The sequence below is a fragment of the Phalacrocorax aristotelis genome, chromosome 15, assembly GCF_949628215.1.
Source record: "Phalacrocorax aristotelis chromosome 15, bGulAri2.1, whole genome shotgun sequence".
Lineage (NCBI taxonomy): Eukaryota > Metazoa > Chordata > Aves > Suliformes > Phalacrocoracidae > Phalacrocorax > Phalacrocorax aristotelis.
The window spans coordinates 8628997-8650455 of record NC_134290.1 but is presented as its reverse complement, the minus strand read 5'-3'; the positions used below and the strand labels follow the sequence as shown (position 1 = coordinate 8650455).

Here is a 21459-nt window from a genome sequence, read left to right as displayed (position 1 = left end):
TAACTTCTTCAGCTTTGGATCATCCTCTTTCTTGCTCTGCTTAAGATGGTTGAAACTCGATGGGTTGTTTTTCAGCCTGCAGACATTTATAGTTGAATTTGGATTTAGGGTCTTCTGAGGTGTGTGAGGGATCTCTAGTGTGTGTTGGCTTTTTTGAATGTCCCTACTCATGCATCAGAACAAGTGTGCAAGTTATGTTTTAGAAACACTTGTGAATTTCCTCATTGTCAGGAGTAATCCTCTTATTCTGCTCAGAAGTTTAACTTGTAACTTGTGAGGGAGCCTGAAAGAAGATGAGAAATGTAAACTGATGAGCCTATAAATAGATGTAATTAAACTACTAGTCACTGCCTCTCTGAATGCTACGATTGTGACAGCTGAGACTCAGAACTGATTTAATCTCTCCTGCTCTTGAAAAGGTGATTAGAAAAACCCAATCACAGCATGGAAAAATGTATCGATTTTTTTCTTTTCTCTCCAGTTTGCTAAGAGAGAAATATGGTGGCAATGCATGACTTTATAAAACACGGATCCTGCTGATCTTTTCTGGACTATGCTAACAAAAAAGTAAAAAAAGAGACAATTGTAGCAAGCTTGTATTTCCTACCATGTATTATTTTTCATTGAAAGGCTTCTTGCTTAGCTGATATCCTCTTAGTTTTGTAAATGAGTGCCCCGCTATTTCACTGTGATTACTTTTCTGCCAACACTTTCATCTTACTGTAAACTACTAAGGGGCTTGGAACGGTGTGCTGCCAAACCCCCAAATCAGAATTGCTGTATGGAATATTCTGTGCATAGTGAGGACAGCCAGTTTAATTAGAGCGTGGGTTTGTGTGTGTGTGTGTTACTTTCTTGATTGTATTTATTGGCTGTGATGTCCTTTGCTCAGGATAGCCTCCGCACCTGCTCGTCATAGAGGTTGAAGAAGGAAAGTAGAAAAAAAAGTCTAAAATGCATTCCATCCCTATAAAAGGAAGTGTAAGAGAAAGTCCTCTATAGGGCTTATGTTACTGGTGTCTGTGTCTGCAGCCCCCTTTGCTCTGTCCTCCAGTTTTGGAAGGGATGTAGCCGCCGAGGTTCAAAAGCACACATGTGGTAGCAGTACTTCAAATGAAGCAATCTTGATCACCGGTCCGGAACCATTTAACAGAGATCACTAACACCCCCATTTTTCTATTTGGGGTGGCTGACAAATGCATCTTCCTACTCAAAGCCAAAAATACAAAGATGAGAGAGCAGGAGTACGAGTTACCATTAGAACAAAAGTTACATAAAGTGCAATAAACTCCATCGGTCTCCCAGATGCAGCTTTTCTTTTGCTACACACACTTTTTGCCATCTCCAGTAGGAGTGTATTATGTGTGGGGGTGAGGTTTTTGTTTTTAAACCATCTATCATCTTTTTAACCTCTGCTTTAAGCACAAGTTATTTGTTCTCCCTTCTGTTCATTAAATTATTATTCTTCTGTTATTTTACATGTTTTTAACAGCTCGTGTAGTTACTTCAGATGCATTTGGGTTTAGGGTAAGGTACAGAAGATATTATATTAATTAAAGTTTATGGAATGTCACCATATAACAAATCTGTAAAGCTGATTCCAATAATTTCTCCTTTGTATGTTTATACATTTTTGGATATAAACTCAAAAACTTGCAAAGATGTCTCTTGAATCTGGTGCATATTTAAAAAGCCTATAAACTGTTCAAAATGCTGCTGTGCTTTCTTTTGTTTGATTTTTTTTTTTTTCTTTCTCCTAATGGAAGTAAAATTTTGGAGGTGGAAGTGTAGTAAATATATTATCAGCGTCTGCAGACCAAGCTGTCATATTCTGAAATATATTATTTAATGTTCAGTTCATCCCAGGTGCCAATGCTCGTGCAGTTTCCTTTTGTGAGACTGCATCAAAACAGAACTTTTCTCAACTTTTGAGTAATCATTAGATAAATGTGGCATTACTTATTAATTAATTCCCATTTGCTGTAATAACTTGAAAGTATATTTTAATATATCTTTTTCATGGCCCATGGTGTGTAGATTTGATTTTTTTGTTTGTTTTGGGGGTTGTTTGTTTTTTTGTTCTTCAGTTAGAGATACGGTACTCTTCACTAGATTTTCTTGGCGCCAGCAGCATATCCTTAACTAGGAAAAAAGCAAGATTAAGAGGAGGAATCATTTACCTCTGAGATGGAAGTGGTACATAAGTAATCCTAATTCCCACTTGAATGATTTTCTAAAGGTTTGGATATTCTAGAATCTCTAAAACCCTCCAGAATGCTTCCATGAGAATCCATGCCTAAAGAGAATAGGCTGGATAAGGCCTTGGTGGGAATATTGTCAATTCTTCAGTACAGAAGGAATTGCTGAACAACTGAAGTAATAACTCTAAATTTAGACATGCACTCACATATTTTGCTGTTTTAGCAATTTAGCATGAAATGCTGACTGCATGAGGGATGATCAGAAATGCTATGCAATTTTTTTTTAGATCTAGCACTCTTATATCTGTAATGAGATTGGTTGCAGAGTCTTTTGCTTAATGTTTTGCTTTACTTTGGAGAAACTAAGAACCTTGTGTACAAAGAGGAATAGCCTGTGTTCTTTCTGCAGATACGGACGTGCATTTTCACTTGTGCTCTGCATAGCGTCTGATTTACGGCAGCTCTGAAAAATAAAGGCGATCTTTTAGTTGCCAAATACAAGTCTGACAAAGCCACTAAAACAGCTCTTAGTTGCTGTGTTCGCATCTCTGTCCCTGGGCTGTGTGGTTGTTTGGGTTTTTTTAAGTTTGTCTTCTAAAACTGTGCCTCATTAAAAACTCCCTTCATCCAGAACACACAGATGCAGTTTAGCACTGCAAGAGTGCAATAAAAATCCTCAATTATAGGTAAGAGAAAACACAGATGTGCTAACTGAATGGCTAAGAATAAGTCTCTCAAAAGTTAATGCCATAGGTGGGGACACTGAGCTGCTTCGATATAGACCATATACAGCTCTCCTTTGGCAGGGCACTATATTAGTCATTCGGAAGGCTGTTTGTGGGTGGTGAATATCAATATGAGATTCCTTGGTGTTTGTATTTAAGTGGGATATATTCAGACCAGAGAAATTGCCATGGTAGTTAGAAGACAGAGTGGGTCTCTTCTGCCTGGTGGCGGTCAGCACTGCCTTCTCCTGAGGAAGGTGGAAGAAGACTGGGCAACTGAATAGAGTGTCCACAAGTGAAGTTCCTTCCTGACCCCAATCAGCTGGTGGTCAGCCTGTGCCCTAAAGCATGAGGTTTTGTTAAATTTTCAACCTTTAAAGTGTTATCAGGTGTCACTTTGGATGTTTTGTTTTATTTTTAGGTATTTTTTCCTGATTGTATTTCAGTTTGTTTGTGTGTCCTGTCTTCCTGGAGTAAGGAGAATACATGACTTGTGGTCTTTGTTTATGTTGTAGACCTTTTTTGATACCGTTTTAATCTAAGCAGTCTGAGTATGTATAAATATATCTCTTCCACTTACAAAGCATCTCTTGCCAATGTGTAAAATTGCAATGTAATATGCAATGAACAATTTATACTTTCTGCTAAGTTATTCTTATTTTTTTAGGAACAAACTTCAGTACTTCCTGGTTTTGAAGCTGTTGGATTGTTCTGTTTAGTCTTGTCATGTAAGATCTTCTATTTATTTATTAACACTCTTTACTTTTAACCTTTTTTTAGATGGTTTCATCCAAATATTAGTGGGGTGGAGGCAGAAAACCTACTGTTAACAAGAGGAGTTGATGGCAGTTTTTTGGCACGGCCCAGCAAGAGTAACCCAGGAGACTTTACGCTCTCTGTTCGGTAAGTGTAAATGTTTTTTTTTGTCTTTCTCCCCACGTTGGTAAGAGTCTGCATTTGGTGATGTTCTATGGGAAAAGAGTCGTAAGTGAGCTACTTGTAAGAGATGAAAGAATGCGTGGGTCACTTTTTAGTCTGTTGTTCACTTTTTCCCTCCTTTTTTTTTTTTAATTATTATTACACTCCTGTTTTCCGTGAAGCAGTCCTCACATACTTCTACCCAACTTGGGGAGACTGTAGTTTGGAGGGTGGTGAATGCTGATTCTGCAGAGAGACAGAAAAAGTTAAGGGGAAGCACGAGTAGATTGATAATAGCATTACCTTTAGCCCTTTAAAAATCTATTTGATAACCATCTGAAAGTAGCAGAGATCATATGAATTACTGATCAAGTACATGCAAGAAAATGCCATCCAGATTATCTTCTTACAGAAAAAGTTGGTGGGCTTTTAAGGGCAACTGTGATGCTATTTCAGCTTCCAGAACAGGCCTTTTGTAAACTTGTCCCCTGACTTTGTGTATAGTGGTAGGGATGGGGAAAGATTGGCAAGAGGAAGTAGATAAAGGAAAAGGGAAAAGTGGGATTGGTGATAAGAATAATGCTGCTTGGATACCTTTGAGATAATGGGCCTTGTTGAACAGAAGGGGACTCTCTCAGAGAGCTGTTCTTAATTAATACTAAGACTGTGGGAGCAAATGACTTACATCAGGCAAAGGCAACTGTTTACTGAAGGAGAGGTCTTAGCAGTTAGCGTGAAATTCTAGGGAAAGGAGCAAACAAGCTGTAATGGGTGTCTTGAGAATTCTGAATTCTTGTCACCCCTCCACCCTTTGTGCTTGTGTGTGCAATTCTTGGAGGTCTGAGGGATTCCTGTTGGAGATTGTGAGGCCACAGAGCTTATGCTGGCTTCAAGGATTCCTTTGTTATGGAATGAAGGTTTTTTTTTCTCCTATTCTTCCTGACTGTTGGACAGCCACTTCCCCTTCTTGCAAGCCACTAAAATGTGGCTGAAGCACACTTCAGAGGTGCACTAGCTTAGACATTCTGCAATATTGCAGTTGGAAAGTGACGCAAATGTAAGTATGGATTTCTCTAACTCGGACAACAGAACACTAAATATAAAAGCGATTGATTGGAAATCAGCTGACTTGTGTGGGTTTTTTCCTTTGTTTCAAATATTAGACGAACTGGAGCTGTCACCCACATCAAGATCCAGAACACAGGAGACTACTATGACCTCTATGGAGGAGAGAAGTTTGCTACGTTGGCTGAGTTAGTCCAGTATTATATGGAACATCATGGACAGCTCAAGGAAAAGAATGGAGACGTTATAGAGTTGAAATATCCACTGAACTGTGCTGATCCTACATCTGAAAGGTCAGAGAAATAGGGGTGAAAACTTCAGTGTTCATGCACTTCTTGATAAATGCATGTTCCATCCGTGTTAACACTACAGTCAGCTTCCATTTGATGAAAAGGTGGCCACTATCTTGTATTAAAAGTGGTCCTACTGGTTTCAGTGAGGTTGCTTGCAAAGTAGACCAATAAACATGATTAAAGGTAAAACAATCTAAACCCCAGAAACTACTCAGCTTTCTTCCTGGTGTGACACAATACTAAAAAAGAGGGCATAGTTCCCTTTATTTTTACTGGGAGAATGTTTTATTACAGAAATTCTCCTAAAGCTTCCTGTAGCTGCTACTACTGAAGGAATTCCCAGGTATATTTCTGGGCATAACATTATACAATTTTTCCAGCAGTGGGCCAATGTGTAAGAAAGTGAATGACACACAAATCCTCAGATTGCTCAAACTCATGTTTTTAGGAGCATGGCTAATAAGGAGAATCTGAGACTTTAGACTTGACATATACTGAGGAAGTATGAGTATGTCAGAAATACACCTCTGTGGCCAGTAGATAATCAGTTTATTCTCAGAAGTGAAAAAACAAGGAGAAATGTTAAAACAAGTCCTCTCACTGCTCAGAATGGCTTGTATTTAACAGTATGGGGAGGATTAGTGCCTTTTTGGCCATGTTTCTTGAAGAAATGCGGCTGATGTGATTATCCTGTCCAGTTCCTAATGTGGTGGAAGGGTAAGGGCTCAAAGATGCTAAGTTCTCACAGGTTTATCAGGAAAGTGTGTCCTCATGAAGGAAATAAAAGAAGAATAAATGCCTTGGCTGAGGAAGAGGTTGCAGTCTAAGCTCATGTTTATTGGGCACCAGGGAATCCATTTGGACTGTTGTAAAAGATCCAAATCAAAGCTTCATTTGAAGCTTGCGTGAAATGCAAATTTCAGTGATTATGGAAGTGCTTGTTTTGAAGTGTTTCTGTAATCACCCATGTATATGTACATGTACACTTCCAAGGCTTATTTTGCTTTCTATTTTTATAAACTGAGGCTTTCCATAGACCTGGACATTTTTGTTCAGGTACATAAACGTTTAACTTTATAATAAATATTCAGAACAAGCGGATTCAGCCGTGGCTGGAATGACAAGTAGGGTACCTGTCTATATCTTACTTTATTTAAAGGTGGTTTCATGGGCATCTCTCTGGAAGAGAAGCTGAAAAACTATTAACAGAAAAAGGAAAACATGGAAGCTTTCTTGTGCGTGAAAGTCAAAGCCACCCTGGGGACTTTGTTCTTTCTGTCCGGACAGGAGATGATAAAGGAGAGAGTAATGATGGGAAATCTAAAGTGACACACGTCATGATTCACTGCCAGGTATGATGAAGCATGAGCTTCTTTAATAGGGCTACTTCCATGGGCAGCGTGTTCATTCTAACAGGAGGGCCATCTTAACACTTCACTACAGAGCTGAATCCGTTTCCCCTTTCCCTGTGGTACTCTATGTGCTATATATCATCTGTTTGATCAAACTGACTTAATTTGATAGCATCAAAATTCTATTAGTATTTTTATTTTTTTTGACTGCTTGCCTGACTGAATCATGTCATGCCATACTATGCTGTCAAGCACCTTCTACTAGATTTGCTTTCGATTGCATCAGAAGTCTGTCTCTATCTTCTGCTGATGGAGCCTTTCACGTTCATGAATCTTCTTAAGCCAGTTGTAGTCTCCTGCATAAATTATATAAAAATATGAATAATTGGACAAATAGAGATCCATCTTAGTATATCTTTTTCTCCTGTCAGTTTATAACGTTGCACCTGATAGATGATCAACATTCTGTGAAAATTTTAAGTATTGAATCCAAGGAACTGTTTTACATCTAAAGCTTGAATTTAATATAGGGTAGTTATTTACTGAAGTATTATTAAATTGTAGGCTTTTGATACCTTCATATAGCCCATGAGTTGCTATTTTTAAAAAAATCCCAGATTTTGTAATTTTCTTCTGTTGTCCTAAAAGACAGTGCAACAACTTAATTGTTTAAAAACAGCTAAAATGCAATAACAGAAATAGTTTGGGGATACAAAATGCCTGCCAAGACTGAAAAGCTAAGTTACCAGATTCCCTGCCCCAAGAAAAATCTCTTTTATTTGCAGTTAACTACTAGTAGCATTTATGACACTGAGGAAAATAACTTAGCATTGCGTCCTTAAAACAGGGATGGTGCAATCCAATACCAGCCTTTTAGGACCCAAAGATACTCTTTTACGAATTGATTTCCAAGGCTGTCTCCTGGATTCTAATCCTGTAGCTCAGATAGCCTGCTTGAGCTGACTGAACCTCAGTTCAGAAGGAATCAGCTCTCCTGAAAAGGCAGATAAAATTATTTTCAATTAGATGACAAAAAGGATAATGCCCTCCATAGTCTGTCTGTGTGTGTTTCTTTTTATTAAGGTTTTGTGATCCGTTAGCAGAAGGATTTTACTAGATTCTTCTACGTATGTTTTGCAAGATAATTTCTCATATATTGCATAGCCTAAAGATGATATTAGAGTAGATTTCATCGTATGAAGAGCATTTATTTTGATGAGCATCTGTCTTTCAAGGAGCTAAAATACGATGTTGGTGGAGGGGAGAAATTTGACTCTCTGACAGATCTAGTGGAACATTACAAGAAGAACCCTATGGTAGAAACTTTGGGCACAGTATTGCAACTCAAGCAGGTGAGTGAATGGAGAAGGCATCACTAAGCTTTGTTACCTTCAGCATGTATTGTTGAAGGGCAGGCTTTTCCTTCTGTTCTGTGAGACATCATTTTTTTTCTTTTCTAATGGAAAAATGAAGAATTAAACTTATTGAAACTGGATTATTGAGTCAGTCATTTAAACTGGAACCATTTTTTATACGCTTGTGAAGGATACCCTGCTGTGTCTCATGCATGCAGAACTTCTCTTGGTTTCATTACGGTCCGTAGAGATTGCAGGACTAGTCCAGAAATGAGAAAACTTAATGTATTGAAGAACATTTAGATAAAAGCAATTGTTCCCTGCCCCATTCCTCTCTACCCTCACTGCCCTTCATTGTATGAATTGTAAGTTTTGAAGTCCAATTAGATGCCTGGATCCTAGAATTGCCTATATAAAATACACTTAGTGTAGGGGATTTGTTTTAACTGTCTTCTCACGGTTGTTGTTATACCTTTGTTTAACGTTTGTGTCTTTCTTAGCCCCTGAATACTACCCGTATTAATGCTGCAGAGATTGAAAGCAGAGTGCGGGAGCTAAGCAAGCTAGCAGAGACTACAGATAAAGTCAAGCAGGGCTTCTGGGAAGAATTTGAGGTACCTCATTACATTCCAAGTGTTATGGTATTAAATCTCTACACTACTAAAAAGTTAGGTTTGTTACTGCCTTGACATTTTCTCATCTCCCCCTCCGTCACTGCGGATCCCTGTTCTTGCTCTGATCTCCTGTGTCAGGTACAGCATGGGTTAAAATTTTACCAGTTCCACTCTTGTGTCTGATAGTAAAATGATTGAAATATTTGCCTTTTTTCCAGATTCTGAGAGCCAATTACATTCTTCAGTGCTATTTGCTCAGTACCTAGCACAATCTCTCCTGAATATCCTCCCCATCATGAGGGAGCCTTATGTACAACTGTATGTGGCCCACCAGGACAATTAATCACGTTCATTCCTGTGTTCCTTTGCTTGTGGACAGGAAGAGGTCTGTAGGCTGGATTGACATTTCTGGAGGCAAAGGACTAATTCTCAGCCTACGTTACTCTTGGTGACACGAGTACTAATACAGTGGTGGTATCTGATGCAGTTGGGATATATCAGATATGTTGTGCATATGAAGGGGACTGCACTGTGCTTTCTCTTGCATGTCTTGGTGTGGAGGATGTTTCAGTTTGCACGCTGCTGTGTTTGGGAGGTTGAGTACTGTTGCTTTAAGGAAACTTCAGTGTGATTTCTCAGTCAATATATGCTCTTGCCCTTGAGTTTGTGGGGTTTTTTTGATAGCTGTTTTGGGGGATCTTTAATACTATTGTGAAGCAGTAGCAGTAGCAAGCTCTGAGATGAAGCAACATTGATTATATGTATTCTTTGGACTCCTGGACATCTGGAGATTTATTTTTGTTTTGTTTGGGTGTTTCATTTCTGCCTGCAGCCAAAATTCTATTTCCTTCCCAGAAAATAGCATTGCCTTTCCTTCTGTCTTATCTGTGTACCTCTTGTGTGTGTGACATAGCTGTGCTGGCCCAGCCCTCTCTTCCTTTGAAGCCCTAATGACTGCAGAGAGCTACTTAGGTTAGAAAGAAAATACAGCTGAAACTGGTAATTTTTCAAGCACAGTAAATGAAGTATGAGTGTTAACCAACACATTCCAAACCACTTGAGTCTAGCCTGGATCCTAACCCATCCGTGACCACTGGAGTCGCTTAACAGCTGCTTGTACGTGATGGTCATAGCCAAAAGCTTTAGAAGTGTCTTAAATATTTATCATGGACAGGTTCATACCACACACACATAAGAAAACCACAGTGGAGTCTGGAACTCCACCAGCAGATGGCAACAGGAAACTGCAAAGTCCTGATCTTTGGCAGAGAGACTGGTTTTGGCTGTGTAATGCTATTTTGATAAACTTCTTGAATAGTGCCGGATTTGCAAAGCAACCATTCTTGAAGAAACTCTTTTTTGATCAGACATGTTAATTAGCTGAGATTATTGTCAGGAGGAGAAAAATAAATCCATGAAAAGCAAAAGATAGGCTCTTACCAAAGAGGTAACACATTTCACTACAAATGTGGATGGAATATAAGAAGGTCAGGTCATGGCAGTGAGGAAATCGTAAAATGAGGATTAAGCTTTCTCCTCTCTCTTCCCCTGTGCCCAGTGTGGGCGGGCAGCCATTGACCCAGGACTGCTGCATGGTCAGAATCCCACCTGAAGGGGGAAGCAAGCAAGCAGAGGCTACTCTGGCTGTTGCTGAGAATTTGGGACTCTGCTTTACCTTAACAGTAGGGTAATGGATCCCTTGGGGGACAGTTTTCATCTATTGCCTGTAAAGCTTGCCTGGAGGTAAACTGGCCTCAACCTTTGAATTTTGCTTCTCTTGCAGAGTTGAACACATGAACTTTGATACGGGGCCTGAAGGATTAGGAAGATTAACTACATCTGCTCTAAGGGCTAAAACTTGCAGATAGGAGTTAAGTGCTTTTTGCAAAGGCTCATTGGTGGTGTGCTTTATTGTATCATGACACAGTCAGGTAGATTGTGCCTGTGATGGCTGCGTGATTTAGCCTGAACATACATTACATTTGCAAGTTAGCCAAGCAAAGGGTGTCTGTCTGGCTTCCCTGGAGATCCTAAGCGTACCTTACTGTTATTCAGAGGGTGTAAAAAGGAAAAAGTGTGCCTTCTTGGCTTGCCCTTCTGGGTGGCTGGTGGCTTACTAGAAGCTACGTGAGTTAATGTTTGGTTTTTTTCTTTTCTTTTTGTGGAGGGAAGCACTCGTGTGGTGCGTTTAGGAATGAATTGTTGATTTGTCAAAATATGACTGAATTATTACTTGACACTTGTGACTCCTTTTCTCACCCCTGGTCTGTGTTGGATAGATTTGTCTTGTAATGGATTTATCAGTTGGTCCTTGGAAGGAAAGTATTTTCCTGTCTCTTGGCTTTCCTGAAGAAGAGTATTTGCTAGCAAGCCAGAAGTGTTACAGAAAAAGAAAATCTAAGAAATGAAAGATTTTACTTGTGAGACATTCCACTTCTCTTTCCCCTTCACTGCTGTTAGTGAGGTCAGCACTAAGCCTTATTTTTGTCCACTGTGTTTTTGGAGATGAGACAATCTCATAGCAGTTTTAGTGTCGTGCTTTTTCATTCACCTCAGGCAAGCTATAGCTGTCAGCCTGGGTGGCAGGAGGGCAAAATCCTGGTTGTCCATGGATCTCTGCCTGTGCTGTTTATGATTTGGCAGTCCAGATGGTAGTTATAAATTACTTGTCTTCAGGCATATTTAAAAATGTACCTCTTGTCCCGTGAACCACTAGGCAGAAATGTTGACAGTCCTTGTAATGTTTTTGCTTCTGAAAAATGGATGTTTGGTGAGCTTAATGTGTGGATGTTGCAGTGAAATTGAGGACTATGCTTCAGATTTATTGTTGCTTTGTGTACATCCCTTAATGAGCTTCTTAGAAGTTGTTGCCGCTCACGGATCTCTCCTCAGGGATGCTCAAAGCAATAATAATTAACTGTATAAAGTGAAGATGTGTTTGAAGCTATGGTTTCCACACTCTTAGTTTTTTCCATTTTTAAGCTGCTAGCAAAGTTCAGCTTTTGGTTCTTTTGCTTAGTGTTTCACTTGGCTGAGACTCAAAAGTGTTAATATTATATAAAGGTGCTCTGTGATAATGGCACTTGAAAGGCTCTTGCAGAGTGGCAAGAGGTGAGCTTACTGCAAAGCGCTGTTTCACCCATCGCTAGTAGTAGCAAGCAGTGCTTTATGGGGCTATGTCTTCTGTCTTTTGCTTCACAAGCATGAAACCTCTCAGCTCTCCTATATTGCTTTTGTTCTTTGGTTTCCCTGTATTTAGGATGAGCCTAATTGTCCAAGGTCACTAAGTGAGGTAGTAACAGTAACAGAGCTTGAAATAGAAGTGAGGAAATGTGCCTGATATGTTCAAGCTTTAAAGTAAAAACAATCACTGCAAGAGTATTAAGAGTGGTAATAACAAGGGAAGCAGCTTCAAAAGCCTGAGTGTTCCTTTTAGTCAGGCCAGTACTGTTCAGGATTAAAACGTGGAACAAAGACATCGAGATTCTGGTCCCTCCAGCTTCACTGCAAGTAGGGGGATTTGCTACTAAGCAACATGTCTGTGAAGTATGGAATTGCTGTTGTCCCTGTCATATTAGCTGTGAACCAGGCACTGGGAAATTAGCTTCTTGAGAACAGGAGAAATTCCCATGTAGATTTATTGTTTCTGTACTAGGATGGTTTATGGATAACCCTGTTTGTAGTTATCTAATATCCCCACCTCCTCCCCCAACAAGGTAATATGAGAAAGTCGGGGCAAAATTTTGCGCTGGTTTAGTGAAATGGGCTTGTGTTGGTAGAAGAGAATAATTAGAGCACTTAAAGTGGCACATGGCTATGGTGGTGGGTTGTGCGTTGGCATTTTACCTGCTTCATCCATACCTTTGAAAATGCTGTAGCATTCCCATGTGGACTTTTGTTTTGGAGGAATAGACAAGAATATCTTCCTAATACTCTGCTCCTAACTGCCGAAGGGCTTTTCAGCGTGCTTGATATTTAGATACGGTTGCTTGTGTGGATGTGCTTTATTGGGTTTTCTGTATGCTACTTCCTCCTCTTTGGCTGTCTAGAGTTGGTCTGGCTGCAGCTTGCAAGGATCCGTTCTGTGGCATTGCTGTAACACAGCCTTCTAATCTCAGGGACTTGTATTGTGGGCTTTCCAGCGCTGTTACTGCAGGCTTACTGTGACTGAAGGAGCAGAAGGCTGATAAGGCCTAGAGGAATTCAGTACAGCTCAGGTAGAGAAGCACTGGATCACAAAGTGCCTTAATCCTTTGCAGGTTGGCAATGTTTTGAATGCATTAATTACTAATCTTTATCAGTACTAAAGCTAATACCAGTTTAGTGGAAATTTTTTTAACTCTTTGCCTGCCTGATTTAGCAAAAAGGAGAAATGAGATAGTGCTCTTAACTTTTATGCTAGTTAAGGAAGACCTAGTGACAAATATGGTTATTTGTACTGGCTCTGTGGAATGCTGCTTGTGTTATTTGGTTTGTTTCATGTCCCTTTTAAGATGGCCAGGTTTCCACAGACAATATTTTGTTGTGGTCCTTTGTAACCAGTTACGTTTTCCTTTTACAGTATTTTACAGCTAAAAGCTTTAAGGGACCAACTTGCATCTGCTTGGTCAGAACAGTATCATGAGGACTTGCTGGTTATAGTTTGTGGTTTAAAGAAGCTTTGAATTCATAGGTGTTTATAATTATCAGGTGGAAAATAGCTTGCCTTGTCACTCGTGCTCCTGTGTTTCTTATGTACCTTGGAAGCAATGCTGGGCTAATTCTGAATGGAGAAATCCAGTACTTCTCTCTCTTTTCTCTCACTATCTGACATTATAATAAAGTATTAACATTTTCATGAGAAAGGATCACTGTAATGATGGTGAAACAGTCCATACTGCTTTTATTAATACGAGTTATTTGGCTTTTTTCATTTAGACTTTACAGCAGCAAGAATGCAAACTTCTCTATAGCCGTAAAGAAGGTCAGCGTCAAGAAAACAAAAACAAAAATAGATACAAAAACATTTTACCCTGTAAGTATCGATTTCTTTCCTTATAATGTATGCCTGCTACTTTTATGTGCTTTATTTTCTTAGCTCGTAAATACAGGGTTAATTAATCACCACTGTCCTTTTTCTTCTCTTCAGTGACGGTTATGTATTAGCCCATGCAGTTTCCAATTTGTTTTCAAACATTTGCACTTTGTCGATACCGATAGTTCGATTCCCAAATATTGTTTTTATCTTCAGCTTTCATTTAAAAGCGTCACATCCCTAAACTGTTATTCAGCAAACTGGAATGCTTAAATCTAAGAGGATTAATTTGTGGTACAAATTGCATGGTGCAAATCCAGCGGCCATTTGCTTTGACTTAGTGCTTGACTGTCCGTGTACTCACGAGCATCGATTTTGATCTAGCTTGTTATGAATTAGCCACTTCATTTAAAAAACAGCAAAAGAGGAAAGGTTGAATATTCTAGCTGCTAATTTACTGAGTTTGATAGCTTAATAGCTTCTGGTAGCAGTAAGAAATGTATGTGTCTGTGGGATATTTAAAAATAGCTGTGTGTTCACAATTAGGATGCAAGTGCTTAATATACATATATATTCTTCCAGTTGATCATACCAGAGTTGTTCTACATGATGGTGATCCGAACGAACCTGTTTCAGACTATATAAATGCTAATATTATTATGGTAAGTATACTCCTACCTACAGGCATCTTGTTGGCACAGCCCTTGTATACTCTTTAACATGCTCACCTAAATCTGGGTTAGTATTGTAACCATTTGTTACCATTTTTTTTTAATTGTTTTTTTTCTTCCCTAGCCTGAGTTTGAAACCAAGTGCAACAACTCAAAGCCAAAAAAAAGCTACATTGCTACTCAAGGTTGCCTACAGAATACAGTGAATGATTTTTGGAGGATGGTGTTCCAGGAGAATTCTCGAGTTATTGTTATGACAACAAAAGAAGTTGAAAGAGGAAAGGTAAAAACAGATTCTCAAACTGGCCTTAGGAAAGGTCATGACATTTGAATGCAAGTAAGGACTAAACTGACTTGGTTATGTTGATTTATATGCTGAAATCTGCTGTGCTACCACTGTCTTTGGAGACCTGGAAGGTGCTGAGTGTCCTTTCTTTATTGGTGCCTATGGGAATTAAGGGTACACTCGTGTCATATCATCAGGCCTCCCTTTCTTTGAGGGTTGACTGATTAAATTTTAGCTACTGAATGTGAATCTGTGTTTTAAAACTGTTCAGGGAATGAGGCACTGGAATGTGACATGTAGCCAAACAGGCATTCTGTGTACTTGAAGGGGTAAACTCCCTGTTCCAGTAATAAACGTATTGCTGTTTATTTTAGCTTACCAAGCTTGTGTAGACTTTACTAGAAAAGCAGGATTGTGGGATTTTATTACTGTAAGAATGAATTGAGGTGATATTTCTTCTCACCTAAAAACTACAATATAATGTGGAAGTTATTGCCCCAGATTCACCTCATTCAAGTCGCATGTACTAGAGTCTACTACAATGCTGTTCTCTCTTCTGGCTTTACTTTCTACGCTTGACTCTGATAACATTCTTATAATGTGCTGAGCTAGTGATTACAACTGAAACTGTACATGGTTAGGAATCCCTCAACTGGGTGTGGTTTAAGCACTTTCATTCCTAAAGTCAGGTTCTTTGCCTTTGGCTGCCCTGTTCTGTATGAATACAGCTACCTGTTCAGCCTCAGGACTGTGCAAGCCCCTTGTGAACTGCTCTGGCAGTATTTGATGCTCTGAAAGAGGAAATTTTCTTGCAAAGATGTATCCCAAAACATCCATTTTACCTTTTAAGTGCAGAGATCTTGTCTTATTCACTGTCTTCTGGCAAATCTAAGGCTATTCATTTGTTTCTGGGTTCTAATGACATATGGCAGGAAAGAATAGGGAATAGTTGAATACTGATATTCCAGCAACAGTCACATACTGCTTCCTGTGTATAGTATAGTTTTATCTTTGGAACGTGTTGCTTCCGATCTTGTTTCTGGGCTTTTTGGGGGGTGGGGGTGTGTGGTTTGGTTTTTTTGTTTGTTTGTTTGGGGTTTTTTTTTTAAGTTTCTCTGCTTTTTCCATGTACCATTGTCCACCTTTTTCAATAATCTGATGGTCTGTTTCTGAATGGAAAGCTGTTATCTTCTTAGGTAGGTGTCACTTTTGAAAAAAAATTGAATTGAAAGTATAGCTAATGTTTTTCTATTTGTTACTGATAACTGCGGGGGTTCCCTATCACTGCCACAAAAAGGGGCTTTGTGTATATGTACTGAAGACAAAGACTTTATGGGCTTCTCTTCTGAGTGTAGGTATCAAAGCTGCCATTAGTGGTGTTTGTAGAAAATATTAGACTCTGTCTTGTGGATTTTTTTAGGCTTTGTAAACTTCTGCCCGTTCATCACTCTTATGAAGGGGCATGATCTGTGTTTCCTTCCTGAGAATGAACTGAAGGAGGGAGAAGCTACTGCTTTCCAGTGACCTTCCTCTTAGATCTTTCTCTTGGAAGAAGAGAAATAAATCATGGGGTTGTTTTGGAACAGTTGACTTGAATATACTTAATACACCTTTTTTTTTTTTTTTTTTTTGATAACCTGTGCAATGGCCTGTGCTCTTCTGCGGTTTCTTTGCAAGTTTTGCTAAGCCTGTTTTCTGTGCTCTGGCTGTATAAAACATTTTCATGTCTGATTAAGTCATCAGTGCTGCATGCATTGATTTTTTTTTTTTTTCTTCTTTTTTTTTCCTTGATGCCTATTTCACTTCTTTAAGAATTGCAAATAAGAGCCTGATATAAAAGAAAAGCTTTTTTATCTCAGGCCAAGATGCTTTCAGATCTGCAGGAAGGAGAGAAAGCTCTACATCAGAGAGGACTTCAAGAACATGTTGCCTAGGGAAGTGAGGAACTATGAAACATCTCAGATCTGCACAGAGTTCTGAATATGCTTTAGAATGCACTGTAGAAGCAGCAAATACAAATTAAAATAGTGGTGTTTTGGAGGCTGTCCATTGAGCTGATAATACATGCATCCCCTCTATCAGACTAAGGCTTGTTTTAACATTGTGTGTTACTGTTCAGACTTGCTGTACCAACTGCTCATGTGTTGAGAGTTCTGTATTGAAACTGCAAGTTACATTGGCATATGCCAAGATCAGCATCTTTTCTTTAGCTTGTACCTTTTTGGATAAGGCAGGGGAAGAAGGGCAAAAGTGACAGAAAAGCATCTTTCTGCCTAAGTAGGCTGGAAAGCATGTGTTCAGTCCTCTCTTACTGTATCTCGCGTTGGCAGAAGGAACTTTCTTGTTGCCATGTTTTCTCATAAATAGGCAGTAGTAACTGTTTCTCTGTAGTACTCAGTGTTTGGTCTGCATTTGCTATTGCTGGAAGCTGCATCTATGTACCTGCTGTAATTTCTCTTTTGATACTGTGTGGGCTTGTATTATGTTCACAGGCTAACAGGAGTTGCTCTTTCCTGAGCTTTTACAGGAACCAAATGAAAGCAGCAACAGGTGAACCTGTTCTTCAGTGCATGGAATATATCCCTGGCCAAAGATAATCTTGAGAGAGAAGCAGCACACCAAAAGCTCTAAATTTCAAAACCTACAGACACAGGAGGATTCAGTCCCCTGCCACAGGATGCAATTCTTTGTTGCTTTAGTGATTTGAATTAGAGAGCTATGTTAGCCCTTTCTGCTCTAAGTGATGCAGCATCCAAGCAAGCAAGCATCCAAGTTTCATTTCTGCTAAGAACGGCTTATACCTTTGACTTGTATTTATTTTGCAGGCTGTTGGGTTTTGGTTGTGGAATAGCCTGTAAGGCTACAGCATTCCATTGGAAATTCTCAATATTTTCAAACCCGTAGTTAGGTGGAGATACAAGTAACAGTATTTTAATCTCTGGGTTTTGAAACTATTGAGGCAAAGCAGGTGCTGAGATGATCCCAGAAGCTGCTATAAAAGGAGAGATTGCCTGCACCTGTTTGTCTGAAATCATCTGGTGTTTTTTATGGGGAAGAAACTTCCCCCTAAAATGTACTTTACCTTGTCAGCTAGCTGTCCAGTTGGTGCTAGTAATTGTCCTCTATATATTCAGAAATGAAAGCTTCAGAAATGTGTTCGTTAATCAGTTTACGAACCAACCTTTGTTCTTACTTATTGCTTTTTTTTTCTTAATTTCACAGAGTAAGTGCGTCAAGTACTGGCCTGATGAATATTCCCTAAAAGAGTATGGTGTTATGCGTGTTAGGAATGTTAAGGAAAGTGCGGCACACGATTACACACTAAGAGAACTTAAACTTTCTAAAGTTGGGCAAGTAAGTATGTTAGTAACTCTGTCCTTTTAATTTAGGTTGCAGATCACAAAAAAAATATACAGAAATAGACTGTTCTTTGGAATCAATAAAAGCACTAAAAGACTAATAAATCGAACCCTGTCTCTTTCTTTGAAGCTCCAGGTTTAGTTCCATACATCTTTCTGTTTGTCCTTGGGATAATTGAAGATTCTTATACCTAAGCACTTTTTGGCAGAAGATGCATGGCTGCAGAGCTTTGAGGAAATCTGGAAAGAGGGACGATGCTTTTAAGTAATCATGCTTAACTCTAGCTAGGCATTTGCTCCCTTTCGTGGAGATGGTTGCACTAGAAGAAATGGCTGTGTGTGAGTCCAGCATGTAGAAAGAACACTTAAGAGAAGGAATACAAAAGTTGAGGAAGGAAACAGTTAACTAGTGTGAAAATAGCACTTCCTTGTTAAGGAGCAATTTGGATCAGGGTGCAAAATGAATTGTGTAAGAAGCAAATAAGCAGGATGTATTAGATTGGTACGTCCGTGGGATGGAACTGAGTGGGAAGAAGTCTGTAAGGTAAGTGCTGCTAGGTATGAATGATGAGTATGACAGATGAAGGTCTTGGTCACCCTCAGACAAAACTTTGCCATGGCTTCTAAAGGTGAAGATAGAAATGTTCTTGGAAAAACTGCATGAGAAAGGGGGCTGAGGAAGCAGGTGGTGTGATGACTTGTCAGGCCAGGAGGAACTCTGGCTTGTTCCCTCCTTTAAGAAAGTTGTGGTGCCATGGATATGGAGCAACAGGTTGGATACACCACTTTCTGATCTGACTCAACTTGGCCACATAAATGCTTTTAGCCGGGTTTTGATCTGAAAGATTTTGTTTTCATGTTTTGGCATCTTCCTTCTAGGGGAACACAGAGAGAACAGTCTGGCAATATCACTTCAGAACTTGGCCTGATCATGGAGTCCCAAGTGACCCTGGTGGTGTACTAGACTTTCTAGAGGAGGTGCACCACAAGCAGGAGAGCATTTCTGATGCGGGACCGGTTGTGGTCCACTGCAGGTATGGTGATGCACTGCGTCTCTCCTGCTACTACTCTCTATACCTTTGGAGTTCTGTTAGATTTTTTGTTTTTCTTCAACATTCCCCTAGGAGCTACTCAGACTTTCACCTGTCAACAAGGTGTTTGTGCTTTACGTTTTGCAAAGTGATATATTCTAGAGAGGTGTCAAATGGTTACCCTCTAAGTAGGCTGTCTTTCAGAGTGTGCATGTCTGTATGAATAAGAATTTCTGATGTGTGAGAAGGTGGTGCCAGTCTTAGCTAGATGTGTTTTCAGGTTGCAGGATCACGGGAATTCCAGTCTCCCATCCCACTTCCTGCAAGTGCTCTCTACTCAGTCTTGGCTTATAAAATAGATACTTCTTGTAAGGCAAGGAAATGTTAAATCTGACCTTGTGGGTTTTTTTTTCTGATTCAAGACTGTTAATAAATGATGAGGTACAGAAAGTGCTGATATGACGTCTGTAGCTTCCATGTTGATTAGGTCTCTAGTTACTTTCGGCTGTGTGGCTTGGTTTGACTCTGGCTATAATTTGAAGGTCTAATGTCTCTTAATATTGGACCCTTACTTGTATTAGTGTTTTGGGGTCTGTTCAGAAAGAACAAAGCAAATAACTTTTTTCCCCTTCTCTTTTTCCAGTGCTGGGATTGGGCGAACAGGAACTTTCATTGTGATTGATATTCTTATTGACATAATCAGAGAAAAAGGTAGGTGTTGTCCCCCCCTTTTATTTTCCTGTGGGAAATTAACAGATACATCACAGTAAAACAACAGGAGTATTCGCTGACTAGAGGATTTTAGTGATGCTACAAAGTAGGCATGTGTGTTTGGCATAGAAGGGACTTGCTCACTTCTCTTGACTTAGCTGGAATCAAAGAGCTGAAACTCTACTCTGGTTCAGCATAATGAAAACTTTCAGCTGATGATTAGCCAGGAGTCTTTATATTTTTATTATTTTTTTCTTTTAAAATAATTGAGTGTGTGGCCGACAATGTACTCATCCACATTGAATTTGAGTAGCTTGGTCTTGGAGAACAGTGTTGTATTTATGTATAAATGCCATAAACGCTAACTTGGCATGTATGTTGAGCTAGGTTGCATTTAAAGTTATCTTGAAACAGTGTGAAGTGATGCAGTTTTCTCCTCCAGGACAATTTTCCATGTTATACTACAGTTCTACAGATCCGTGTAATCCTCTGTGTTAAACGTTAGCAACCTTGCTTATTGCCAGATCATTCAACTGAGCTGTGTTCTGCTGGAAGATGAGGCCAATCTCTCCTCCAATGACAAAGTTTATTTCATTGTTCTTAACCTTGTGATGATTCTTCCTAGGTGTGGACTGTGATATTGATGTTCCAAAGACCATTCAGATGGTGAGATCACAACGGTCAGGAATGGTTCAGACAGAAGCACAGTACAGGTTTATTTACATGGCAGTACAGCACTACATTGAAACGCTACAGCGCAGAATTGAAGAGGAGCAGGTATATTTGTCCTGGAGTATAAAATGTTATGTAGGAACGTGTTACCATTAGAACAGGGAACAGAGTTGCTCGGTTGCTGTCTGTTACTTTTGGAGGCCTGACAGCTGACTGTATAACCAATGCATCATGAAAAGGCTGGGTCTGTAACCTGTTACCCCGTTCAGAGAAGTTAGGCTATATTTCAATTCATTATGCTTAAGAATTACTTAAACTATTAGGTGGAATTAGAAAACCATAAAATAAAAACAATGTGTTTGGCTCGTTGCAGAGGAAGGACATCATCAGTCTGAGAGGCTTCTCTATGACTTCAGCTAGTGCTGCTCTACCTTCTGTAACAATGCTAACATGTATGGGATCCTGTCCCCCAGTCCCTGCACCCCAGATCTCAAATTCCTTTAATGTTATCTAGTTTTTTGTACAAGAAGAATAAAAGATAAGGCCAATTAATATAGAACCTTGTGCTCTATTGGGCTTTAAAGAGACCTCCAATCTGTTAACTGTATTTCTTAAGTATGATAATAAAATTCAAATGCTGGTAGCTTTAATATGTATTTTGGAGTCTTAAATTACGTGTTTATTAGTAAGAGGCAAGCATATCGGACTGAAGGATAAAAGAATGAGTGTGGTGATCTTGCAATACAGTGTCCAATAAAAAGCAGTTAGAGGAGTGATTTGGTGTGATGAGAAAAATTTTGGCATGTATGATGACAACTGCAAGACTTTCACCCCTCTCTTCCTGTTTAAGTACTTCATTGCACTCAAATTTTACAGTCTTTTACAGAAGTTACCTCATTTTGTAATAAAGAACTGACATTCTACTCACTGTTGCTTTCATTCTCTGCCCTAACCTTTGGTCTCTGGGGACTTGTATCTTTTTGTTTCAGAATGTCAGTATCTTGCCTTCTGCAGCTGGCTTGCTGCTTGGAAAAAGATAAACCCACACAACTGATCAGGCAGGTGAGGGGACCTGCATGGTTAGCACAGTGCCAGGTGTGAGATGTAATCCCTCTTTAGAGATGGAGTGTGCCAGCTCGGGCTTGGCACTCTTCTCTGGCTCTGGCTGCTTTGCAGTGTGGCAGAGCTTATT

General features: G+C 39.5%; 1 protein-coding gene across 1 annotated transcript in view; it reads left to right on the top strand.

Moving 5' to 3' along the window:
• Positions 1–21459, top strand: part of PTPN11 (protein tyrosine phosphatase non-receptor type 11) — a 29608-nt gene that overhangs the window by 1016 nt on the left and 7133 nt on the right. The window contains exons 2-13 of the mRNA XM_075110551.1: positions 3707–3829; positions 5008–5202; positions 6362–6554; positions 7790–7906; positions 8410–8523; positions 13441–13537; positions 14120–14199; positions 14333–14491; positions 17717–17848; positions 18733–18887; positions 19528–19595; positions 20221–20372. Of these exons, the coding sequence (XP_074966652.1) occupies positions 3707–3829; positions 5008–5202; positions 6362–6554; positions 7790–7906; positions 8410–8523; positions 13441–13537; positions 14120–14199; positions 14333–14491; positions 17717–17848; positions 18733–18887; positions 19528–19595; positions 20221–20372 (1585 nt within the window). The remainder of the gene's footprint in view (positions 1–3706; positions 3830–5007; positions 5203–6361; positions 6555–7789; positions 7907–8409; positions 8524–13440; positions 13538–14119; positions 14200–14332; positions 14492–17716; positions 17849–18732; positions 18888–19527; positions 19596–20220; positions 20373–21459) is intronic.